The 24,663-nt window shown below is 42.4% G+C and overlaps 5 protein-coding genes and 3 non-coding genes across 10 annotated transcripts; 2 read left to right on the forward strand and 6 right to left on the reverse strand.

Moving 5' to 3' along the window:
* Positions 1 to 533: 533 nt before the first annotated feature.
* Positions 534 to 3,900, forward strand: LOC127761058 (phosphopantetheine adenylyltransferase 2). Its single transcript, XM_052285268.1, has 6 exons — positions 534 to 745; positions 1,035 to 1,106; positions 2,528 to 2,587; positions 3,056 to 3,150; positions 3,345 to 3,414; positions 3,506 to 3,900. Exons 1-6 carry the CDS (start codon positions 578 to 580, stop codon positions 3,653 to 3,655), a joined length of 615 nt encoding a protein of 204 aa, XP_052141228.1. The 5' UTR covers positions 534 to 577; the 3' UTR covers positions 3,656 to 3,900.
* A 283-nt stretch (positions 3,901 to 4,183) lies between these two features.
* LOC127764843 (small nucleolar RNA snoR1) lies at positions 4,184 to 4,282 on the reverse strand. The gene has a single exon (XR_008015986.1). It is a non-coding gene; the product is annotated as a small nucleolar RNA snoR1 (small nucleolar RNA).
* A 223-nt stretch (positions 4,283 to 4,505) lies between these two features.
* Positions 4,506 to 4,592, reverse strand: LOC127764844 (small nucleolar RNA snoR1). The gene has a single exon (XR_008015987.1). It is a non-coding gene; the product is annotated as a small nucleolar RNA snoR1 (small nucleolar RNA).
* Positions 4,593 to 4,729: 137 nt separating this feature from the next.
* Positions 4,730 to 4,824, reverse strand: LOC127764845 (small nucleolar RNA snoR1). Its single transcript, XR_008015988.1, has one exon. It is a non-coding gene; the product is annotated as a small nucleolar RNA snoR1 (small nucleolar RNA).
* A 1,670-nt stretch (positions 4,825 to 6,494) lies between these two features.
* Positions 6,495 to 10,298, reverse strand: LOC127761373 (uncharacterized). Its single transcript, XM_052285656.1, has 2 exons — positions 10,237 to 10,298; positions 6,495 to 7,568 (listed from the first exon to the last, which is right to left on the reverse strand). The coding sequence occupies exons 1-2, from the start codon at positions 10,296 to 10,298 to the stop codon at positions 6,689 to 6,691; spliced, it is 942 nt and encodes a 313-aa protein (XP_052141616.1). The 3' UTR covers positions 6,495 to 6,688.
* LOC127761372 (transcription elongation factor 1 homolog) lies at positions 10,190 to 12,877 on the reverse strand. Its single transcript, XM_052285655.1, has 5 exons — positions 12,813 to 12,877; positions 11,750 to 11,900; positions 11,570 to 11,640; positions 10,801 to 10,822; positions 10,190 to 10,701 (listed from the first exon to the last, which is right to left on the reverse strand). The coding sequence occupies exons 2-5, from the start codon at positions 11,860 to 11,862 to the stop codon at positions 10,590 to 10,592; spliced, it is 318 nt and encodes a 105-aa protein (XP_052141615.1). The 5' UTR covers positions 11,863 to 11,900; positions 12,813 to 12,877; the 3' UTR covers positions 10,190 to 10,589.
* Positions 12,878 to 15,615: 2,738 nt separating this feature from the next.
* LOC127763486 (L-aspartate oxidase, chloroplastic) lies at positions 15,616 to 20,165 on the forward strand. Of its 3 annotated transcripts, none has more exons than XM_052288205.1 (8): positions 15,616 to 15,876; positions 16,157 to 16,298; positions 16,690 to 17,035; positions 17,170 to 17,412; positions 17,973 to 18,029; positions 18,168 to 18,248; positions 18,486 to 18,547; positions 18,751 to 20,165. In XM_052288205.1, the coding sequence occupies exons 2-8, from the start codon at positions 16,165 to 16,167 to the stop codon at positions 19,763 to 19,765; spliced, it is 1,938 nt and encodes a 645-aa protein (XP_052144165.1). In that variant the 5' UTR covers positions 15,616 to 15,876; positions 16,157 to 16,164; the 3' UTR covers positions 19,766 to 20,165. The 3 variants fall into 3 exon arrangements, with proteins under 3 accessions (XP_052144165.1, XP_052144164.1, XP_052144166.1); XM_052288204.1 differs by having other exon boundaries at positions 15,616 to 15,872; XM_052288206.1 differs by having other exon boundaries at positions 15,616 to 15,818.
* Positions 20,166 to 20,475: 310 nt separating this feature from the next.
* LOC127763487 (CASP-like protein 4A2) lies at positions 20,476 to 23,112 on the reverse strand. The gene is made up of 3 exons (XM_052288207.1): positions 22,382 to 23,112; positions 22,155 to 22,290; positions 20,476 to 20,902 (listed from the first exon to the last, which is right to left on the reverse strand). Exons 1-3 carry the CDS (start codon positions 23,074 to 23,076, stop codon positions 20,711 to 20,713), a joined length of 1,023 nt encoding a protein of 340 aa, XP_052144167.1. The 5' UTR covers positions 23,077 to 23,112; the 3' UTR covers positions 20,476 to 20,710.
* Positions 23,113 to 24,663: the final 1,551 nt, after the last annotated feature.

Here is a 24,663-nt window from a genome sequence, read left to right on the forward strand (position 1 = left end):
AAAGTAGGAGCCAGAAACAGTTTTCAAATTCTCACTACTCACCCGCTGCTTATCCGAATCTTAACCTCTCCAAACATAGGGCCTATTCACTTTGATGCTATTTTCAACCTTACTAAATTTTGGTAAAAGTTATCAAAAAAAAGTGGCTACATTTAGTTTCCTGCCAAATTTTGGTAACTATATAAGAAATACTGTCAAAATTTTGGCAAGTTACCAAAACTTTTATAACTATGTCAAAATTTTGACATTGCCAAAATTTGGTAAGTTTTTTTTTTTTGCAATAAAGTAAACATGCCCATGCCCATAGCCTTAAGAGTGGTGCACCCTGCAACTGCACCAACCCCCCGGTTGCCGGTCAAAGTCACCACCACCAACACGACCCAAATCAAGCGCAGCACTGCAGCACGCAGGCATCGTCTCTTCAATTTTTGGTATTTTAGCCGCAGCTTGGGCTCTCTCTCTCTCTCTCTCTCTCTCTCTCTCCCCCTCCACACCCCACGCGCGCAACCTACCCCCCCCCCCCCCCCCCCCCCCCCCCACTCCTCTCCATTCCTTCCACGCGACCCTCGCTCGCGTCATGGTGGTGCTCGTGGAAGCATCGCCGCGCGGCGGCGCCGGTGATCATCCGGCCTCCTGCGAGCTCGACGCCGGCGGCGATGTCGGCAGCGGCGGGAGGCAGTACGCGGCCGTCGTCATCGGGGGCACCTTCGATCGGCTGCACCAGGGACACCACCTCTTCCTCAAGGTTAAACTAATCAATCAGCAACTGCTCTCTTCTTCTCCTCTCGAGATAGTACTAAATTCCACGAATGGTGTTCTATTGATTGGATTGATTCGGAAGGCTTAATTACTCTGATTATTCTTTCGCCTCTTCGTTAACTTCATCTTGCTGTCGTTGTTCTTGATTTCTCATTGACTTGACGATGATGCCTCTTCGTTAACTTCATCTTGCTGTTTCTTGTTCTTGATTTCTCATTGGCTTGACGATGTGAAAGCATTAATGTTGATTGGAATTTTTACCGTCTTTTTGACAGGCGGCGGCGGAGTTCGCGAGGGAGAGGATCGTGATCGGCATCTGCGACGGCCCTATGCTCGCCAAGAAACAGGCCAGTATCTGCACCGCTAAATTTCTTCCACTTCTACTCCTACTCCTCTCGAATCTTAAACTGATCCATCAACTAATCATGCAATTACTTAAGCATTAATTACTCTACTGGTAGTAATCATCATTTGGGATCTGGCTTTTCTTTGTCATGACATGGACTATGGTAGGAGGCTGGTGCTGCTGTCTCTGCAGCTGATCTGATGCCACAGCGGCATCAAACTTTTAAAGTTTTTTTTAAAGTTTCAGACGTGAGACATCTCAACTCATAACCCAACCTTAAACCATCTGATACATGCATGCTAATTAGCAGCTCGTAGTACTAATGGTGGTTTACATTACATGACACTTTTATTGACCATGCACCAACTTCCTCCTTTGCTAAATTGTCCTCATCGAATATTACTACTCGATACCAGCCAATAGCCATCTTTATCAATGTGATGCAAAGAAGATGAAAGAATAAATTGTTGGCCATTCTTTTGCTAGTGGAATAAATTGTCACCCACTATTTTGCTGATCAGCGTGATGCAAAGAAGATGAAAGAATAAATTGTTAGCCATTCTTTTGTTGATCAACATGATGCAAATTAAGAAGATGAGAGAATAAAATCGGTCGTGTTTTTACACACTGCCAACGACCAATAAGCAAATGTATTAAGCCTGGTTTCCAGTGCATTGAGAGACGGCACCACTCACAGGAAGGGGTCGGTGTCAAAGGCTTAAACACGTCATTTGACAGGAATTAATAAGTAGGTGAGCAATTCTGTTGTCCAGTAGTAGTAGCAGCAGCACACCGTCGTACTATGACTAACAACCAGAACACAAGTTCATTGAATGTGGACGGATCCTCAAACTGCATATTCCCTGTTAAGAAAACATTTCTGAAGTTGACATATGGTGTATGTTTGTCTGCTCTTTTCTCAATAAGATATACTCCCTCCGTCCCACAAAAAATCTAATCCTAACTTCCCAATGTAAAATTAGTGGAGAGTGGAAATAACTAAAGTGCCCTTAATCATTGAAAAAAGTAGTAAGAGTAATAAGTAGTTAAAGGATATTTATGTGATAAAACCTCTCGTTTTATGTGCTGATGGTAGGTAGGATGGTAGAAGTTGATTTTTTGTGGGACAAAATTTAAACTCTAGAAGTTGAGTTTTTTTGGGATGGAGGGAGTAGATTTTACCTCGCTTCCGTTAGCACGTCTTTTAAACTATTAAACGGTACGTTCCGTGTAAAAACTTTCTACGTAGAAGTTGATTTAAAACATCAAATATATATATTTGTCAAGTTTGTAATAATTAAAACTTTATTAATAATACACTAATAGCTTTTTTATTTTACGTGTGCTAACTTAAATTTTGAAACATGTATGCACACATCTGATGAACATCTTTTATGCTTCTTTTGTATTGCATTATTGCAGTATGCTTACCTGATACAGCCAATCGAAAAGCGAATGGAAAATGTTAAGGAGTATATCAAGGTACCGACACATTGCCCATCACCCTCCCATTCTAGTAATATTCTCGAACTGTCCTGAATATGAAGTTGTTAATATTATCTGACCTAATTGGTTTCACAAGGTTCGTAATCCAGATTTCAAGTAGAATTGCCCTGGAACGGTGATTTACAAACTTAAGTGCAAACTTATCTATATAAGTAGCTGTACATATCAGTTGCAAGTTACCAGTTTACCACTATACCGAATAAATGCTTCGAAACGACTCTTGTACAGTAAAAAGTCCACACGAATGGACTATCAAGATTTTTAGTAACTCTTGTATTACAAATAACAGAGATCACGAACTGTTAATATGTGGTAACAATCACTCACTCAGGACAATTGTCTGGACCATTCTTCCGTTAGTGATCTTAAGGATCTTGTCATCTTGCTACATATCTGGTACTCCGTACTATTTATTAGGCAATGATCGCCTCTTACCATTTCCAGTCCATCAAGCCTGATCTTGAAGTTCATGTCGAGCCAATCGTGGACCCCTTTGGCCCCTCCATTGTTGACGAAGCTTTAGAAGCAATCATCGTCAGGTTAGGCTTCTCTGTCCTACAGTCACTTGGTACACTACTATTATCGTCTTGATAGGATCAATAGTTTGCCTACAACTGAAACCTGGTACTCCTATGTAATATTCATCGCCTCAACAGTGGACAATAAGGAGTAAGCAATACATGGAAAAAATCATTTTTAAGCTGATGTTATCTGTGTTTAACTCTTGGAGCAGTAAGGAAACTTTGCCAGGAGGGCTTGCTGTCAACAGGAAGAGAGCTGAGAGAGGCCTCGCACAACTTGAGGTTCAGTCACAATTCCCATCAATGGTTTTTCTTATTGGCACATAAAAGATTTGCAATTGCGTGATAACTTTATTTTGTTGCAATGCTGCAGATTGAAGTGGTGGAACTGGTGCCGGAGAAGTCTACAGGGAACAAGATAAGCTCTACAGCATTCAGGAAGAAGGAAGCCGAGAGGGAATTGCACAAGCAGCAGCAGGAGGCACCACATGAACAAGCAGTTGAACTTGAGTGCAGAATATAAACAGATACACCATCATATGGTGGAGTACATGACAAAGTGCACTATGAATTGTGCTATATAGTTTTGTGTCACCAATGCTGGTTTTTTTCTCCAAACTTTTTACAACTTTACATACAGAAGTATATAGCTCAAGAATGCTGCTGCCAGCTTTGTAAAAATTAAAAGAAAGAGAACCAACATTGCAGCAAGTACATTCAGTTGTAAATTGTTTGCAGGTTAAGTTCATAAACCCACTCCTTAAAATCGACCCATTTCTGATCAATGGATTATGCACCCCTCCAAGACAAGATAGACCATTCATATGCTCCTTGGTGTTCAAACTTGAACCATCTGAAATGTTAGCTGAGAGCAATATTCGTGAAAGTGAACAGAAATTTTGGTGAGAAAATCATACATAGTGCACACACCAAATCAAACACTTAAAGAATTTATAGGTGTACAACAAGCCTCTTAATTTGTACCCAAAACTTTCTTCTATAAATGCACAAGAGATGCTCAGAGGTGAGAAATGAGAGATGGCATGAGGAGAGCTCAGACAATTGCTATACTCTGCTCAACGAAGAGCTTCTCTGGGAGAAGCACTTCTCATACAAGAGGTGTCAGAAGAAAGCAATGCTCATCACAGCTGCTCCTACTCTACCAAAGTATACATAACAAACCAATAACAAGTACTAGAATATGTTCACCAATGGTATGTTCCCCACATTACACACTCCACTACAGCTATGTCGAACAAGACGCCTAAATTTAGAACAAGTTAATACGTTATAGTATCGCATTACAAATAATGACAGGTGATTCCAGAAAAATAATGCTACAAATGAGTTTGAGAGTAGCTGAAAAAAAAAAGAGCTCAGAGGGTTGCTAAATCTGCTCAAGGAAGGGAGGCCCTTCTCATACAAGAGGTGTCAGAAGTAAGCAAATGCTCATCACAGCAAGTAGCAAGTCTAACAAAAACTAATCTTAGCACAAAAATCCTAACACAAACTCATCACAGAAAGTAATCATAACAAAAAATAATCTCATCTTTTTAATGAGCGAGGATGCGTGTGCTCAGATATATTTGCTACAATCTGCTCAGCGAAGTGCTCCTCCTCATCCCCAAGGAAGAGGAAAGAACAACTTCTCATACAAGAGGTGTCAGAAATAAGCGAGCAATCATCACGGCACAATCCACCAAAACCACAAAAACAAAAATCATTCGAAGGGGCTAAAAATTCGAACAAGATCACCGTGCTTGCTGATTCGACGCAAACATCAATCAGACCAGCAGCCTATCCCTGTTCCTCGCGGCACCGGATCAGAATCCAAATCAGAAAAAGAAAAAAAAAATCAAACGCAAGATGCAGGCAACGCCCGCGGCGGCGGCGGCGGCGGCGGCGGCGATTGAACCCTAGCGGAGGTGAGGCGAGCACAGAGAATTGAAGCGTTTATAGAGGCGGAGGTCCAAGGTTTAGATGGGCCGTGTGGGCCTTTCTGTTTAATTAGTGATGGGCCTTGAAAATTTAATGGGCCGGCCTGCTTGATCTCTCTCGAAGCTGAAATGGTTGACCTTTTTAGGTTGACCGTTGACTCTGTTCATGAAGGAGTTTTCTCCCAGCAACATAAAGGAATCTGGATCAAGTCTAACCCTCTGAAGAAAGTTAAAACTTGAAACTTATCTCCAACTCCAACCTGTTTAAACAGCACACTTTCTAGAAGATAACTTATGTATAAGCTCGATCAATTCAACTTTTAAAGTAGGGAATTGACTGTTTCAATACGGACGCCACTGCTTCATTGGGAGTATTTCAAAAGCCCAGCCGCAACAGAGATGCAGCAGCCAGCAGCAGCATGAGAAGAGGACCGGAATCCGGAAATTGAACTAGTTTCATACACCCTTCGAGAATAGTCACACCACACCAGACACCACACGCCGTCCGGTCAATACCATGTTCGGCTAAAGTTCGTTTGGTTTGAATAGTTTTGGATTTAATAAATGGAAATTTAATCTTTTTCAATCATGATCGTAATTTTCTTGATTTCGAAAGAATTAAACCACCTGATATACTTACAGCCTCATTGGTTGCCCTAGTAAATCAAAGTCAAAGTCAAAATTTAAATTTTTAAATTTAATTTTAAAGTTAATTTTAAGATATGTCTCACGTAGTTTCTTTTGAACATTAACTTTTTATTTATTAAGAATACATATATAAAAGTTATATATGCAAATTAATTTTTATTCGGATTCTTAATTAAGCAGTAGCGGGTAACTTTACTATAGCTAGTATTTACTACAGAATTATATCTCAATTTTTCTTAATTACATGGAATTTTAGTGGATTATCCGCTTGACGAGCCTGGGCAACTGCCCGAGGTCGTTGGGCGATGCATCCGCCGCTGTAGTTAAGGGAATATGGGCAACCATGCACTAGAATGAAAAAACACAGATCAATCTTAAAATTGAATTTTGCAATTCAAAATTTGGTTGTGGCCGATGAGATAACAAACACATGTAGATTAACATCTCCAGATTAATTTAGCAACCAAAATCCAGATTAATTTAGCAACCAAAAGCTGTTCAAAGATAAGGGACGCGCTTTTGCATACGCTGGGGTGTGGAGTATTCCTATTTACGCATGTGTGAATAGGCTGCAAATGCCTGTGCTCAATGGAAGTTTCCCATGGTCGACCGGTCTTTTTCCTCGTGCGCGGCCGCGAAATTTCGTCTGATCCACCACCTCACGAACCAAACCAGATCCACCATGATTAACAAACAATTCAGCAAAGTGACAAAAATAATCGCTAATAGTACCAGTAGTACATTGCGTATGCAGCCAGCAGCTGATGCTTTGACAGATTCTGAGACAAAATCATCTCTCAAATTTCATTCCTCTCTTTTTCCATTTATGTACATGATAAGGTTCTAGTACAAACGAGAAATCTCGACTCGAATTTCGCCGAAAATTTTGAACACTTTTACAACAAAACAATTAATTTAACAACAACTACCACTAGTAATCAGTTGGTTTGGTTATTGACCAAGTGATTAAACTAATAGGCGGTGTGGTGTTGCGACCGGCCGAGCGCGAAGAGGCCGCTGAACGCCGGTCGGTACGTCAGGTACGAGGCTTGCTGCGGCCGCCGGTCGCCGCCGGCGGCGGCGCCGGCGCTCGCCTTGCTGTAGAAGAGCCTGTGCGCGGTGGCCATGTCCATCTCGGTGACCACGCCCTTCTTCGCCGCCGGCTTCGTCTTCACGGCGCTCTGCTTCTTCTGCTGTGGTTGTTGAGGGGGAGGAGGAGTCTTCAGTTTGGATGATGGCGGCGCGGCAGCGTGGTGGTGCAGGAAGGCGAACTTGTCCTTGCCGTCGCTGCGGGAGCGGCCGCCGGCGCCGACGAGGTCGCGCAGGCGCCAGCGCCGCGATGACGACGACGACTCTCCGCCGGTGGACGCGCTCTTGGGGAACCTGTCGCGGCCGGGCGAGCCCGGCGCCGAGCGCGGCGTCCACGCGCAGTAGGTGTCGGCGGAGGGCGCCGCCGTGGAGGCGTCGCCGGGCGAGAGGTCGAGGAGGCTGCGGTCGAACACCGGGTACGCCGGCACGATGCGGCCGTGCGCGAAGATGTCGTCGGCCGGCGCCAGCTCGGCCGCCGACACCGGCGGCGCGAACGCGAAGTCGAGGTCGAGCCCGGCGCCCTCCGCGTCACCGACGTCGACCGACGCGGGCGTGGCCTCATCGTCGTCGACGCCGTCGGCGCCGCGGCCGAAGCTGATCAGCGTGTGGAGGCTGCGCGGCGACTGCGCCATCGCGGCTGCGGCGGCGGCGCTGGGTGGCATCACGTCGTCTTCGCCGGAGACGAGAGGAGAGGAGATCGCGGGGTGGAGTGGAGTGGATTGGATTCGACTCGACGCGCTCGATGTTGGTGTGGTGTGGTGTGTGAGACAAAGTGGTTGGAGTTTGAGGTTTATAAAGGGAAGGGAATGGTGGATTCACGCGTGACGTGACGCGGCGCGGGAGTGGGGAGCAAGAAACTACTACACCCTCGGTTTCAACATATATTCGTTTAGGGATTTCTATATCTAACGTTTAATTATATGTCTTATTTAAATCTATTTAATAATTAATATTTTTATTGTTATTAGATAATAAAATATACGTAGTATTTTATGTATAGCTTATCTTTTTAAAGTTCTTTTTTATATATTTTTTAAAATCAAACGGATGATTAAACGTTAGATATATAAACTTTTAAATAAATTTATTTTAGAACAGATAGTGTAGATTATAGAATAGAAAAAGTGCGAGCTATGGAATTGGATTCGATGGGTGGCTAGTACTAGTACTAGTACTCTGAGTTGCCTTGCAAGGGAAGAAGGCAAGGGCGACGCGAGCACGCACGCACGCACGCGTGACGGGTCGCCCCTCGACGCGGGGACGCGGTCTCTTCCCTCTTCCCTCGGTAGCTGGCTGTCGTCAAGGCGGCCGGCACCGGTAGCTAACGGCATGAGTTTGTTCTTCTCTTCTGGATTAACCACGCGTGCGCTCGTGCGCGTCAAGGCATAAAACCAGCGTAAAACATGTTCTCACTGCTGCTGCCCTGTCCCAAAATAAGTTCAATTTTACTCGTCGTGATTCAAATTGACCTGAAGAGAAAAAAGATCAGCGTCTCTTTGCAAAAGGAACACGGCCAGCGTTTACATATGTACGTGCACACTAACACCCCATCTTTAATAAGCTCTTCTAAGAAACTACCATGACATATCTAATTGACACATCATTGTGGACGGATATATTGTCTAGCACTGAAAAAAATTAGCTGTAAATACGAGCAACTATACCAAGTATTTGTGAGTTGGTAGTCAAGGGATATTACTTTATGGATCAGGATAGATAAAGGGTTATAAATAACGTTATTTTGGAACAAATATTAGTCTACAAATGAACTTATTTTGAGAGGAGTGCGTACTTTAACCGTCTTATATTATAATACGATTTAACCTTTTAGTATAACTTCTTTAAATTTTGATCAAAATTACATAAAAATAAAAAAAATTAATGCCGAATAAACACACTTAGGTTTAACAAAACTATTTTTATCTTATAAGAGTTTTACATTTTTTCTATAAATTTAATCGAACTTATAGAAATTGACTTTTTAAAAATAGGCAGAGCGTCCTGTAACCTAAAATGGAGGGAATAAGGCCCCCAACATTTGGCGACATATTTACAAATGAAAAGTAATTTGTGAATAGAACTTTTTTATACATGTTCTTAGCGATCAAAATGTATATTTGTCTTTTTATCTTTTTGTGTGGGGGTTATTTTTGTAAATACATGCTATCTCACTAAGTCAGATCCGTTTGCCCGCATCGAGTCAGAAACTAAATCCGCTCGGCTCGCATGGGCGATCACCGCCGCTGGCTTCTATCGGGGCGCCCCTACCGCCGACAGCCACAATCGCCACCCCACCGAGAGCCAAAATCGGTGTCGCCGCCATCGGAAATTGATTCGAGAGACAAGGCGCCGGGGACGCGGGAGACGACGGGTGCGTGGAGGATCGGCTTCTCCCGGCGCCGGAGGAATCGGGAGCGAGGTGCGCCGGGAGGCTCCGTCGCCGGGGATGCCAGACGAAACAAAAAAAAGAAGTGCTACCCTATTCGTGACGATATCCACAACAGAAAAAACACGGGTAATATAATCCCTATTCGTGATTAAAAAAAAAATCTCTTTTTTAAATTTCCAAACAACCCTTTTCAGAATTTTAACAAATACCAAATCTACCCTCATATATACTGACGATATATACTTACAGTAGAATGTACCGTAAAAGTCTTCAATGAAAAACCCCAAATCAACTCCGAATTTATAAATTATGACTGATAAGTATAAGCATAAGCATAAGCGAAAATACGATGATACTGATGATATGAAGATCTCGTTTTTGGTTTTGGAAGTTCAAAACGATCGATCTAATCCGATGACGTGGTGGTCTTGAAAATTCATTACTCTAAAACTCTGAAGCAATGTGAGGAGAAAAATACAAAACAGAGGGGACGCAGCGTTGATGGCGAATTGACAGAGGCGGACATCGGACACTGGGAAAAGTGATCTGATCTTCCAACGCGTGATGTACTGTATATGAAGTTTGCCAGGGTTCCCTGCACTAGACACCCATCTGTGATTGTGACCATCAATCAACTTACCAACAGGTCGAAGCTGCACTCAATTGCCATTTGCCAATCCATCGAATCCACACGAAATTACGCACTACCAGTTGGCGCGTTGCCGCTTGGCTCGGCTAGCTTGATGCCCAGGCCGACCGTCCATACGTGAACGCGTCTTTTTCAGTGGACACTATGGTTTCTGCACAGTGCCATCGATTCCATCCTAGTTGTATCATACAAATCCACACCACAAATACCAACATTGCACATGCCACACACGACGGAACAAAATACTGAAGATACTAGAGTTTGTTCAGGCACGACGACATGTTAATTGGACAGTACAGTTGAATAGCTGATGCATCATGATCCTACTCTGTTATACTGCACCACTATCCAGCTTCCAAAGCTTTACTCTCACATGTACAGTACAGTGCCATCGATTACAGCCTAGTTGCATCACGCAAATCCACACTACAATAGCATTGTTGTATTTGTACATGCCATGACTTATAAACGACGGAACAAAATACTAAAGATACTAGAGTTCTTGTTCAGGCACGACCACGGCATGTTAAATGTACAGGACAAGTTGAATAGCTGATGCACCACTATCCAACTCACAAAGCTAAAACTGTGTCACTACTCTCAGATGCTATTTTAGACTACCAGGTATGCCCCATTGTAAGGTAAGGTTCACTGACACGGGTAACAGTACCACATCACTCTACATCAACACTGTTTTGCACAGCATTCAGGCAACTCGTTTTATGGAACAAGCGCCAACGGACCACTATTCTTCTTCGTCGTAGCGGTAGCGGCTGGCATTGTCATCTTCATAGTGGTTGGCGTTGTCCTCCTCAGGGTTGTTCACGCGCTCGCATTCGTCGATCCATTCGCTGTATCTGCGATGAAGAAGTTCGATGAGTTTCAGGGTGTGTCCACCAACAGTTCATCTGCACGAGCCTAAATAGATGGTTCTCAAGGCTCAAGAGCAAACTTACATGTCGATGGGTTCAGTCAGAGCTGCAGAAAGGAGGAAAAAAAATGGTCAAGTCAGCATTATTTTGTTCAGATATCAAATGGTAAGCATTTACAGAGGCAATTGCATCAGGCGTATTGTCTTCCTAAACAAACCTAATCTTGGACAAACAGAAGGAAATTTCTGCAATTTTAGTAAGCAACTAAGAGGGAATTGCGTTATACATACTGCCTACATAGTCTTGTGGAGTTCTTATATTATGGTTATTTCTTTTCCAAAAGGACTAGCGAGGATGTTGCCTATCATTAACTAGGAAGGGAGACATGAACTCAAATGACAGGTTTGGAGGGCCCACAAAATCTAGCCTGCAGGCCCAGCTAACTGAACAAAGAAAGCACTAACGACACGTAGGCAAATTTATACTCCTGCCCCAATGCAGCAGTGCAATACTAGTACAAAGCATGAAAAACAGTTATCAACTATAAATGGCTAAGATAATCAAAAGGTGTTGGAACTTGGAAGCATAGATGCTGAAAGTTAAGACCTGATTCCCCAACCTTTTCATTTTGGTTTTGCAGAGGCGTAAGTTATCTACAGATGATTAAATCTTATTCCAATTTATTATAAAGAAATGTAAGCATGACGCCAACAGTAACTAACCAAATAACCTAAAGAGAGAACACAAAGCACAATTATGCTCGATTGCAAAGTTCACAACAGGAAAAGGGGTCACTTCAAATACTAAACCACTGATCCAAAACGAATGGCCACATGGTTCCAGAGCATATTACCATTAACAGATGTGCTAAAAGTTTCCAAACAAATTCTGCATGAGGCCTCGCCGATTAAGTTCTTTAGATCACTGCGAAACACAGAAGAAGGTGTCACTGCACTGCCAAAAACTAGCACGGACAGAGAAATTCATGAGAAACAAAAAGCCAGGTATGTGAATGGTCACAAAACATACTTACATGCGACACTCAACACTACTTCCGTGGTTGCAAAATGGACAGCAAAAGACAGTATCAAGCTTGTCCATTCTCTTCTTGGGAGGTGGTTTTGCTTTGGACTTCCTCTTGCCCATGATTCAACGCTTATTTTTCCCGCCTTTTGCACGTAGTTCTAAAAATAGTAACAATTGAATTATATTGATGCTGTCATATTTTTGCGCCACAAAGAGACAAAGTCTCCACTCTCAAAAGTTACAGCATGAAGGAAACACATAGAAGTAAATGATACTCAACATTGAGCACACAATAGAGATGCAAATCAGCACATGCAATTTGAGATATCTCAATATTGAGCACTAATATGCAGAACAAACATCATCCTATAGATTTGCAATATTTTTCAATCAAATCACAAGGTGTTGTTGGTTCAATGCAACAATTTAGCATCTATACAGGCCTCCTAAAATCACAATCTAAGTTGTTGGCTCAAAATTTCAAATGCACAGCATATGCCCAGCCAAATGATAATAGAAGCGGCAATTAAGCATCTATACAAACCCCCTCAAAATCACAACCGAAGTAACCTTTTAAGAAACCTCACAATCTAAGCATCTAACAACAGCCTATCTGCTTAGCTTCGATTATCAACTTCTTCTCTTTTTTTTTTCTTAAAGAATTCACTAAAATTCCATCAAGCGGTTGCACTTAAAATAGCTCTGACCGTACCCAAAACCCCCAAAACCCTCTGCTCTGAAATTCCCTAATCAACCCCAGCGGTTTCATGCACCGTGACCAAAATCACTACAAAATTCTAGCAGCCTAAGCACAAACGAACAGCAAAATCACAAATACTACCTCGCGACTCATCCGCATCTACAAGCATACCTAACCTAAAAGCCTAAACCCCTTAAAAAACAAAATTCCCCAGGACAATCGATCGATCAAAGCGAAACACTAAGCTCACTAGCGCAGCAGCATCCAAGCACTCCACCCCACATCACCGAAGAGTAAACGAGATAGATAGCGAGCAGGAGAGCAAACCCTAGCTACGCGGGAGGGAGAGGAGGCGGGTGGCTTGGGTTACCTCGGCGAGCGGCGGAGACGGAGGCAAAACGGAGGACGAAACCGGAGTCCAGAATGATCGCGACCGACCCGACCGTAACCCGCACCGCCTGATTTATAGACGCTGCAGCTAGCAGTATGGGAGGCCCATTGCTTCGTGGGCCTTGGGCCCATGAGTGCCTGGTTCGTATAAGGCCGCAATTGTGGTCCGTACACGCGTATGGGCTGGTGTTTCGGCCCATCGTAACGGAGATGGAAGCCCATGCTGACTCGGTCTTATTGGGCCGAGATGGAAATAAATGGGCCCATTACGTCGTTCATTTGATACTGCACGAAACGGCGCCTCGTGAGAAAGCGAACAGTACGTGATAGCGATAAGTACAGTGTCATACTCATTTGTTTGGATATAATAAAAAAATTGGCGTTTTTCTTTAAAGAAACTATAGCTAATTACTATAGCTTAATTACAGAGATTAGAGACGAAATACTGCGAATTATCATAGCTTAATTAAAAGCAATAAAGCCACTTAGGCTATCTACCCAAGGACACAGAATAAAACCACGATCTATATGTTTACAGTCATTGCTTTACAGTGTTATACTCCTAACTTACAATCCCAGGAGTATCAGAGTAGTCTGTGGTGCCCGGTAGTGGTAGGTAAGTGTGTTGTTCTTTAGCATTTTTCTATTTTTCCTCTTCACACTTTATTTGGTCAACGATAACGAAAAGGCTAATACTAGAATGCTAACGACATGATATGGCTAGTATCTAGCTTGATGTACTGTTGCAATCACAGAATATAATTTGGAACCAACCCAATCAAATCAATCATACAGAATCCTATCCCCTGAGTTTTTTTTATTTGCCATTTGAGTGTTTTTAATATGCATGTTTGATCATTATTTCTTCATGGGCTCGTTACTTTTTAAACTAAAATATTCATAAAATCTATTAATGCGGAGTATTATTTTTACCTATCAAATTCACATCCACTTTTAAAAGTTTGAGTCGATCTTGTTTTAAATGACAAATATTTATATTCGGACGAACTAAACGGATCCATAGTCCTATGTGTTTTGGTTATAAGATACTCCCTCCGTTCCAAAATATAATGGATTTGGGGTGGATATGACATATCTTAGTAAATCAAGTTTCAGGCCCTGTTTGTTTCCTCTAAAATTAGAGGATAAACTTTTGGATTAAAATGACACGCTTTTCAAACTGCTAAACGGTTATTTCGTGCGAAAACTTTTTGTATGAAAGTTGTTCTAAAATATCAGATTAATACATTTTTCAAGTTTGTAATAATTAAAACTCAATTAATCACACGTTATTACCACCACATTTTCAATGAAACACTTAATTTTCATCTTCATCTTTAGGAGATTCAAACATCACCTTAGAGCGAGCAGGTAAAATAGAAGACTATAAGTCAGCTGTAAACATATTTTAAGGAGATAAAAGAAGAGAGATAAGAGTGGCGGGCTACAGATTTGTAGCCAGCTGTATCACGGATTTAAGACGCATGTGTGTATGATAGGTGGGACCAGATATTGATTGTGTAATATATTTTTATAGGTAACTATTGTATGAATTGGCTATTAAGTTGACTATATATGATTTGAAGTCAACAATTGGTTATACTAATAGTATAGCCAACTACTAGCTCTAATTCATCTATAGCTAATCTTATAACTCATTCATATAATAATTACATATTACACTATTAATACCTAGTCCCCCTGTCATACACACACTTTGTCTTGGAGTTCGTGCTACAGCTGGCTATAAATATGTAGCCCGCTGCTTCTTTCTTTTCTCATTTATCTTCTTAAAATATATTTGCAGCTGGCTTATAGCCTTCTATTGTACCTGATGTTAGGCTCCTACTGATAGAACATAAACACAAGCTCAGAATTCAATAAATCCAATCGTGCTGCTGCCTGCTGGTCAAGATACGGTGGGTGGTGCATTTCCATTCCATTCCAATTTCCATTCCACTGGCGCGCGAGGAGGTGGGTGGGACCTACCCATGATTCTCTGGGACCCGCCGATGAGCCGCCGGGAGAAATGCGCCGGCCGGCGTCACCTGATCTGATCTTCCCTTTTCGTGGTGCGAGTGGGAAGCGTCCAAATCTGATCCTGGAATCTTCCGCTTTTCCGCTCCATTACATCACGACGGCCGCCGCAGCAGTCAAAGACCACTTCTTTTTTTTTTCCTCTTTGTATTTTTTTTTACGAAGAAAAAAAGAAGCCGCCGCCGCAGTAGGAACTAGGTAGAGGATGACCACGAATTCCAACTGCAGACGGAAATGCAGACACCATGGTTGAAATAACTGTGTAACCTCTGTATTAACACTGTTGATTTTTTTGAGTATTCATATATTTTTTACATGTAAAAAAGGTTTAAGTCATACTGTACTTTAAAAATGTTTAATGATAAATCAAGTCATAATAAAAATAAATGATAATTACATAAATATTTTAAGATAAACCAAAGGCTAAAACATATTATAGTCCATAGTGTAGTAAGTATACGACCTCATTTTTTTCGTTTATGCTTATGTTTATCAGCCAAAAATTAAATTTTTAATCTTAAATTTAAAATTATATTTAATGTTTTCTCATCAAAGTTTATTTTTCAGCCTTTGGTTTTAGACCGCTAAGAACACATATATAAATTTTATTTATAAATTATTATTTTTAAATATGCCGGACCTATAGTCTACCGGCGGCGGCGATGTGGCGCCTCGGGGTGCGAGGAATTTTCCTCGCCTTTCCTTTTCTTTCCAAGGCGAAGAGCACTTTTTGGCTTCTTTTTTTTTACCCACCCTTCCTCCTAATCTTCTCTTCTCTCGCCCAACCAATCGCCTTCTCGGATTCTCCTCCTCCGCAAGCCCAGCCCTGACGTTGTCTCGGACACCCAAAGGCTGTGTTTGATCTCCGCCCGCCACCTGTCTTCCTCCTCCTGCTGCGCGCGCGCCTACTTCTTCTTCCCGTTGGGCCAGAGAGCGGTTCTTGGTGCAGGTGAGGCACCAAGATCTCCCTCTTCTTCCTCCTGCGATTCAGCGAAATCTTTAGGTAGGTAGGAGTAACTCCAAGTCAATGTTTTTCTTTCCCTTTTTTGTTGTTGTTGGAATCTTCACATGTGTTTGGCATGATCTCGAAACAGCAGCGATCTTTGTATGATCTCCATGTTTGTTGGGATTTGGTGATGTGATATTGTGATGTGATTCATCGGGATCTTCTCCTCCTTTTTCGTCTGGTTTAGATGCTGCATCTGCATGCGTTCTCGCTGAGAAATCCCCCGTTTGTTTTCGCTGATCTTTGATCTGTGTCTGTTGCTTTCGTCTCGTCTTGTGCAGAGCCTGGGATGGCGGCTCTGATGAACGGCTTTGGGAGCCTCCAATGCAAGGCGATGGTGCATGTCGAGAAAGGGCACATGCAAGCATCGGGGATGGCCTTTTTCTCTCCCGTCAACAGATGCGCCCAGGTTCATATCTCCAGGTGATCTTGATTCTTGCAGCTCTCAGATTGTCTCTGTGTGTGCTTGTTTCCAAATGTTCATCAGCTTTATTTTTGGTAGGAAGCACAACACTTCTGTTTTGCTGCTTACAAGAATTTACCTTTTGAAAAGCTGATGGCTTTGACCCTGAATTTTGCCTAAAGAAGTTCTCTTGGGGTGGGTGGGGGGAATGGATGCTGATGCTTCAAAAATGGGAAGAACATGATTCAGCTAGGAGACTGAGAAGTCATGTGAAAATTCGTCAGTTTGTTTTTACTGTCAATTTTAACTGAGTCACCTATGGCAAATTGCAAGCTTTGATTGAAAATTCTGAAACTGTTGTATTGTTTAAAGCTGATGACACTGTACTGATTGCGCTTACTGATTCTGTAGTATTCCTCATTTCATCGGCGCGAAGTCTGTTAGTGCTTCCCAACTGCGAATGAGGCACAAGGTCGGGTCCATCAGAGCCTCTGCAGCCTCGTGCTTGCAAGATGATACAACAAAATATTTCGATTTTGTGGTCATTGGCAGCGGTGTTGCTGGCCTAAGGTATGCTCTGGAAGTGTCTAAGTACGGCTCTGTCGCCATCATTACCAAAGCAGAGCCTCATGAGAGCAACACGAACTACGCACAAGGCGGTGTCAGCGCGGTTCTATGCCCCTCAGATTCTGTAGAGAGCCACATGCAAGACACCATTGTCGCGGGGGCTTATCTGTGTGATGAAGAGACTGTCAGGGTAAGTTCAGCATCCATCATGAAGGCAATGGTTGATTTGTCATCTAGAGCAATATGATCAATGCGTATTTCCGTTGTCTTTTCCTGTTATAAAAATCACAATACTGGATTAGTACATTCCATTTTATATTTCAGGTAGTATGCACAGAAGGACCGGAGCGTGTGAAGGAGCTCATTGCCATGGGAGCTTCATTTGACCATGGCGAGGACGGAAGGCTGCACCTTGCAAGGGAAGGTGGACATTCTCACAACAGAATAGTTCATTCTGCTGATATGACTGGAAGAGAGATCGAGAGAGCACTGCTTCAAGCAGTTGATAATGATGATAACATATCTTTGTTTGGCCACCACTTTGCCATTGATTTACTCACCTGTCAGGTTGGTTAATTGACATGTTACCTCTTGCTTCATTCTTGAGTGTCCTGCGTTATAGTCCTTTTTTTTGTGGACAATACTTTTGTTGATCCTGCATAACAACAAAATTCAATATATAACTTGCTTGAAGTAATGACCCTAGCTTCTATTAGTTTGGACCTAAAAAAATAGTCTAATGGAAACTGAACTAGAAGCGACAGGGAACTCGTGATAACTGGCACTATCACTGTCGGCTTCCTAACTCTTGTCGGTAGCTGCCTCTTAATCGTGGCGTTTAACGTTTGACTAACTACTGATAGAGTCAAATCTGGAATTATCTTTAATAAGCTGCACGTGTTACATTTATCTTTTCTAGATTATCCTTGTCTCCACTCCTATTTTTTAATTACAATGATTTCAACATTTTTTACTTAATCTATTCCTGAGAGTACGATAAGAGTATGAACAAATTGAAACGTTTATATTCCATAAATGAAAATGCATGCGCTACATACCATAACCAAATTTGCACATCCTATTAGTAGACTGGAATGACTTGACTAACAGGAGGTTTTCTGTTGCAGAGTAATGGTGAAATATATTGCTATGGTGTGGATTCATTGGACGCTGAAACTCAGAAGGTACATCAGCTGTAATTTTGCTTACATTTCCTCCTGCCAGATTTGTCATGCAATTTTTACATTTTCTCTTGTCATATTTTTCATCTTGAAACCATTTATGAACCAGCTTTGTAAATATATGTCCTATGTGATATCCAGGCAATTCGTTTCATCTCGAAAGTAACATTGCTTGCATCTGGAGGAGTTGGTCATATATACCCCTCAACGACCAATCCACCGGTATATGATACATCACCCTCACAATCTTTAATATTTTTTTCGTATAATGGATTATTTGAAGGCATTAGCTCTACCTTCTGTTCTATATCATGCTCATTTTTTGCTTTGAAACGACAAATATCGTGGATGAACAACCAAATACGATGCACCATGTAGTTTATTATTTAATGGACAATAAGTTGCTGATGTAATGCTTAGTACGATATTTCTTAGACTCTTTGAATCCAAACATTTCAGGTAGCTACTGGGGATGGAATTGCAATGTCTCATCGTGCGCAGGCTGTAATATCTAATATGGAGTGAGTATTTCTTTCCTGAGTACACACCGTTGACCTTTGTTCTCAAAACAAAATTGAGGATCTCCTCATCCATCAGCTTTCAATTCATAGCAATAGCTACCTTAGAAATCACTTTTCCTTCTAACTTCCCTTCATAAGTTTTGAAACTTTCATCTCGTATCTGGGAAATATAAATGACATGGACACATCCCAAACAATGACAGGTTTGTGCAGTTCCACCCAACTGCACTATCAGATGAGGGTCTCCCAATAAAACCAGCTACAAGAAGAGAGAATGCATTCCTCATAACAGAAGCAGTCAGAGGAGATGGAGGAATTCTTTATAATCAGTCCATGGAGAGGTTTATGACTTCGTATGATGACCGTGCAGAGTTAGCACCGAGAGATGTGGTCGCAAGAAGCATAGATGACCAACTGAAGAAGAGGGGAGAAAAGTATGTCCTCCTGGATATCAGTCACAAGCCAAGGGAAAAGGTTCTTGCCCATTTTCCAAACATTGCAGCTGAATGCCTGCGCCACGGTCTCGACATCACACAACAGCCGATACCTGTTGTTCCTGCAGCTCATTACATGTGTGGGGGTGTCCGGGCTGGGTTGCAGGGGGAGACAAATGTGAAAGGCCTGTATGTTGCTGGTGAGGTTGCATGCACTGGATTGCACGGTGCTAATCGGCTTGCAAGCAACTCACTGCTTGAAGCACTGGTGTTTGCTCGGAGAGCAGTGCAGCCTTCAATAGATCATATGGTCGATGCAGATGTCGATCCTTCTTTCGCGAAGAAATGGGCTCGTCCTGTGCTGTCTGTCTCCCTTAGGGACAGTATACTATCTGATATCATTGAGAAGACAAAGCAGGCCAGGATGGAGCTTCAGTCAATAATGTGGGAGTATGTCGGGATAGTGCGGTCGACGAACCGCCTGAAGCACGCGGAATGGAAGATCAGTGATCTGGAGTCAGAATGGGTGGAGTTCTTGTTCAGGAGGGGGTGGAAGCCTACAATGGTGGGGGTTGAGACCTGTGAAATGAGGAACCTCTTCTGCTGCGCAAAGCTGGTTGTGAAGAGTGCTCTTGCAAGGCACGAGAGCCGAGGCTTGCACTTCACCGAAGACTTCCCTTACCTGGAGGAGAGCAAGAGGAAGCCTACAGTGATCTTCCCTACTCATATCCAGGAGCTGACATGGAGCTCAAAGCCATTGCAGAAGCAGCTGCAGTGCAAGTAGATGGCACACCCATACAAATTACAAAGGGAGTTTGGGATTGCAGATTCCATTAATTTATTAAAATTAGGCTGAACCAGCCTGCTATTTGACAATAAACACATGAATTCAACCTGGAATTGTGAGAAGTTCATTGGCTACAAGCCTACAATTAGGCTTGAAGTAGCATGTATTTAACAACTGTTTGTTCTACCGTTCTTATATGATTCAGCTGTTGTAAGATGTAAACGAGGTTGTGTTCTGATCTACAGAGATTGTAATATTTTTTTTTTCTAAAAGAATTGGCAGGAATCAATTTGTAGTATAGGATCAAAGATGGTTGTATAAATCGATTCGATTGAAGGGATAGACTCCCAACTCAATCACCTGATAAATCTTGGTTGTTCACTGGATATTTACTGTTTTTATTTCCATCAATATTTCGTATCTGGCATGTCGTCCCAGTGGTGATCTTAAAACTCATATACGGAATACTGTCTTTGAAGTTATGTAAGTTTCTACGCAATTCAGTTTCTCTGATTGTAACTGTGGGGATTATATTTACCGCAGAAGCACAAGAGCTGATATGCGTGTATGAGTTTTCATAATTGTACGCATCCTTACTGATTTGATCCAACATCCTCATAATCTGTCATGTCTTCACGCTGAGAGCAATTCACATGTTACAGAGTAACTAGAAGCTGAAACTTTGTTCATCACAGAAACGTGCAACAGCCCAAAAGCATTAAGTTGTTCTTTTTATAACCTAGAAGTTGTTCATCACAGAAACGTGCAACAAGCCAATATATATTGGATATAACCTAGAAGTTGTTCCTTTTTTTTCTCTGAAGACTGAACTCCAATGGTTGGCCCATGATTACATATACATGTGCAACACAAGAATGGCTGCACCGAAAAACTTAGTCTAAGATAGGAAAAAGGTAACATGCTGGTTGCTGCTAAGAGCAGCTAAATATCTCGCCGGAAGAGATTGTAAGCAGAGATGAGGGCACTGATAGCAAAAACCAAGAATGCCATGAATGAAATGGCGATGGAGCTGTTCGCCATCTTCGGGAAAGGGTCGCTTCCCCAGTTGTCGATCCAATCGCCTACTCGTGCAGTTGCTGATGACGACGAAGATATCAGAAGGTATGCCAGCACCTGGAGAAATAGTAGCAAAAAATAATTCAGCATCATTCTTTACTTCCACAGATCGAACAACTAAAAATTTACCTTTCAGAAAAAAAAACTAATAAAAAGTCATAACATGTTGGGAAAGTGTAAATACCTCAAGCAATAGAAAAAGAAACAAATAAAAAGCTAACTAATATTCCGTTTGCAATTTGTTCGAAACAAGCACACGGGAAAGATCTGACAAACTAAAATAAGAAGAAGTGTAAACTGTGGACTGTGGAGCTTGTCAAATAAAATGGTTTAACGGTGATAAGAAGAATATATTTTATCTCAGCCATGTATTAGTCTGCAAGAGGGAAAAGAGAAGAACTCCATCATGGAATTCATGTGATTTTGGAGACTGTTAATCTGAGTTGCCCACCCAAATGGCCAAACCATATGCATACAGATGAATTTCTCTTGTGAAGAATTAGATACGATGTGACAATGTACTCAAAAGTAAAAAATCAGGCATAGATATATGACCTCAAATATAGAGCAAATGAAGGTAAATTCAGATTGTCTAGGAGGCGGCACAAACCTAGAGGCTATATAGTAAAATCAATATGAAGGTGCTACATACAGATATTCTGGCCATATAACACTCAATATAAGACAAGAAAACATGAAGCACTAAACTAATAGAACCTCTAGTCCTCAACTTCCCCTCATTACTAAAGATCTGTTTGGACTTCAGAGCATAATCTTTAATGGCAGAATATGCCAAAGCCCCACTTATTTTTCATCATATAGGAGAAGATAGTATGCATGCAGCATGCAACGCCTAATCAGATGAGTCCACACTGATTTGAATGATACAAGCTCAATTCAACTACTTTCCTCCTGAATTACTCTGCCCAACCTCCAACAAATATTAGTTCAAAATCATACTGCTTCATGCAGATTACATGTTCGGAACTGGGAAACATAATTTATAATTCCAGTGTAAGTTAAGGCAACCTGAATCTATACATTCGGATTCATATCAAGACAATGAGGGCATAACCCATGCCAACAGTAATTGCAGAATCAAATGAAGCATAAAGTAGCAAAACAGTAATCACAAGAAAGAAATCTTCACAAGCTTATAAAGCTTATACTTTGCTTCATGACGATGCCTTCACATCTCTTCTGCATCCTTTTGTTCACATCACATCGCATGACTCACAGTTGCACAATCCTAAAGAAACCTATGGAAAAAAAAAGAGAGGAAGCAAATGGCTCCGAATCAGACACAAACCTGATCCATGAAGAAGTCGAAGTAATCTCCTTTGCGCCGCGGATTCAAATGCTTGTTCCTCCTCATGAGATGTGCGAGCACAAAGAACTGGAGCACCGAGTACACGAACCCAATCACGTTCACCGCCTCAGAGTACCTAAACCGCACAATCGCATTAAGCAAATCACTAATCCAAGAACCCTAAGAAGAAAAAATTGTAAAATATTTCTTGGAAAATTTTCGCGTACCGCAACTGGCTGTAGTTGCTGTAGGAGTCAAGGGCGAAACCCTTGCGGCTGTCGGCGGCGAGCACCGCGAGCGCCGCGAGGCAGAGCAGCGCGGCCGCAACCCGCGCCACCAGCGCGGTGCGCTGCAGAACAGCCGCGCGCCGCTTGCGCAACAGGATGTCGGGCACCACCCGGTGGTCGTGCTCGACCGCCCTAGCCGGCACTCTCGGTGCCGGAGCCGGAGCCGGCCTCGGTGCGGGAGCAGGCGGAGGCACCAGCACAGGCGCCGCTGGCGCTGGAGGAGGAGAAGGCGGGGATGGATCCCATGCCCGCGGCGGTTGCGGGGGTGGCTGGAATTGCGGCTTCTGCCTCGGCGGCGGCGGGGGGCGATACGGTTTGGCGGTGCGGCCGCCGTTCCACGAGTACCATGAGCGGCCATCCCCGCCGCCGACGTGGCCCGCGGCGCTCGGGGGCACGTACTTGGCGGCCGCCGCGTGCGTCTGGGAGGAGACGACGATGGCCGCGGAGTGCGGGGGAGAGGCGGAGGAGGACTGCGGCGGGGTGGGGGGCCTCTTCTCCTCCGCCGCCCACTCGTCGCCCGCCGCGCTGTGCATCGGCGTCACCGGCGGATCCCCCGCCGCGCCCGCGCCGCCCGCCGCCGCCTCCGGCGAGCGGCGGGGCGACGGCGACGGGGAGGGCTGCGCCTCGAGTGCCATTGATTTGGGGGGAGAAGTGAGTGGTGCGGTGTTTGCTTTGCTTTTGCTTGGCCTACTAGTAGTAGTAGTTGCAAGGGAGCTTTTCAAAACCTTGGGCATTAAGATTCGCCCAAATTCCTCTGAATTCCTGGGAATTTAGCAGTTTTTCATAAATTTCATGTATTCTGGATTTCTGTTCGTATTCATGTAGATCGTGTGTACGGAGGAATTTTGTGTGTTCTTTTTGCAGATTGTTTATATATAGTAATGTTGGGAGTATCTTTTTAAAACCAAATGTAAGTGTCAAAGAATACACGAGAATATGGGGTCATCTTTTCACAAAGCCTGCTGACTATCCTTGTCCGAGGAATCAAAATATTTGTAATCACCACGACGTTAATCTAATCGATTGGACACTACACTTGAGCATAAGTATAGTTATTCTGTACTCCATTTATCAGTCGCAACTATTTCTTTATTTTAGAACTTAATATTTATAGTGAGTTTCTTTATATATTTCTATTACAGTTTAATTTTTAGCATTGATTTTCAAGTCACTAAAAATATATTTATAAAAGTTTTATCCATAATTTATTTTTTATTGTTAATAAGTTTTTCAGCTTACATTCAGTTATAGATGAAACGATGAGATTGCTTTTCTTTTTAATAAAGAATAAAACGCACTTCAACATTTGCATGGAGTAGGTTGCTTGGAAACATCAATGTTCTCCCCCTTTGCAACTTTTTGACAGTAGTGCTCAACACGGTGGACGGACAGGACGAACGAGGCTTTTCGATGGTTTCATTCTAATCTTCTTCGGTTTCATGTCAGCAATCAGTGTCCTTCTCTGCATATATATGTTATCATGTGCCATACACTCACGCTTGCATTCCATCATTAAAGATGTTAGTTGATATTACTACTAATTAATCATCTCTACATAGGCAAAATTAACAGATATCGCCTCCATTTGAGATTTGACCAATCTGTCGAGCTACAGTACTACACGTCTCATCTCTCTGTTTTGCTCCCTTTCAGTTTCAATTACTGTAAAGACTCTCCGAGGGCTCCTTTGAAACAAATAAAAATTGAACGAATTTTTGAGGGTTAAATTCATAGAGGAAAAAAAAAATCCTATTTGACTCTTTAAAACAAATAAATAGTTTAAAAAATTCCTTCAAAATTCCTATGGAATAAACCATTTTCTATGGGATTTCTGGAAGAACAGGTTTCGCTCGCTTGTGTTAGAAAAAATACCCTATCTCATCATTTACCTTAACTAACACTTTACCCCCTCCAACACATCTCATGATCCAATCACTAAACACTAGGGAAGCCTTTTGCCTCCAGCATCTGCCATAGAAATGGCCATTTTATTTTATCATAGAACTTCTCGAAGTCCACCTTAAACAGAACTCCTGATTGCTTTTCATATGAACACTATTTAAAACTTCATGCAATATCACTACTCCCTCCATGATGTTTTTTATTTAAGAAAAGTAGTTTGTGTTTTCTCAATTAAGTCACCTATGACATAGGTTAGCCTCTTTATCAGTGTTCTTGTTATGATTTTGAAACTAACATTAAGGGGACATATTGGCCTAAAC

Source organism: Oryza glaberrima, chromosome 2, assembly GCF_000147395.1.
Source record: "Oryza glaberrima chromosome 2, OglaRS2, whole genome shotgun sequence".
NCBI lineage: Eukaryota > Viridiplantae > Streptophyta > Magnoliopsida > Poales > Poaceae > Oryza > Oryza glaberrima.

Bases quoted from the DNA above. Each gene is read 5' to 3' on its own strand.
- LOC127761373 (XM_052285656.1), bottom strand. From the start codon at position 10,298: ATGTACAAATACAACAATGCTATTGTAGTGTGGATTTGCGTGATGCAA. The intron at 7,569-10,236 runs ATGGCACTGTAC...ACTTTGTCTCAC, and splicing joins ATGCAACTAGGCTGTAATCG to ACACCACACCACACCAACAT.
- LOC127763486 (XM_052288205.1), top strand. From the start codon at position 16,165: ATGGCGGCTCTGATGAACGGCTTTGGGAGCCTCCAATGCAAGGCGATG. The intron at 17,036-17,169 runs GTAAGTTCAGCA...TTTATATTTCAG, and splicing joins GTGATGAAGAGACTGTCAGG to GTAGTATGCACAGAAGGACC. The intron at 18,249-18,485 runs GTATATGATACA...CAAACATTTCAG, and splicing joins CCTCAACGACCAATCCACCG to GTAGCTACTGGGGATGGAAT.
- LOC127763487 (XM_052288207.1), bottom strand. From the start codon at position 23,076: ATGGCACTCGAGGCGCAGCCCTCCCCGTCGCCGTCGCCCCGCCGCTCG. The intron at 22,291-22,381 runs GTACGCGAAAAT...TGTGCGGTTTAG, and splicing joins AGCAACTACAGCCAGTTGCG to GTACTCTGAGGCGGTGAACG. The intron at 20,903-22,154 runs GTTTGTGTCTGA...CTATTTCTCCAG, and splicing joins TCGACTTCTTCATGGATCAG to GTGCTGGCATACCTTCTGAT.
- LOC127761058 (XM_052285268.1), top strand. From the start codon at position 578: ATGGTGGTGCTCGTGGAAGCATCGCCGCGCGGCGGCGCCGGTGATCAT. The intron at 2,588-3,055 runs GTACCGACACAT...TACCATTTCCAG, and splicing joins ATGTTAAGGAGTATATCAAG to TCCATCAAGCCTGATCTTGA. The intron at 3,415-3,505 runs GTTCAGTCACAA...GCAATGCTGCAG, and splicing joins GAGGCCTCGCACAACTTGAG to ATTGAAGTGGTGGAACTGGT.
- LOC127761372 (XM_052285655.1), bottom strand. From the start codon at position 11,862: ATGGGCAAGAGGAAGTCCAAAGCAAAACCACCTCCCAAGAAGAGAATG. The intron at 11,641-11,749 runs GTAAGTATGTTT...TGTGTTTCGCAG, and splicing joins AGTAGTGTTGAGTGTCGCAT to TGATCTAAAGAACTTAATCG. The intron at 10,702-10,800 runs GTAAGTTTGCTC...TCTTCATCGCAG, and splicing joins CTGACTGAACCCATCGACAT to ATACAGCGAATGGATCGACG.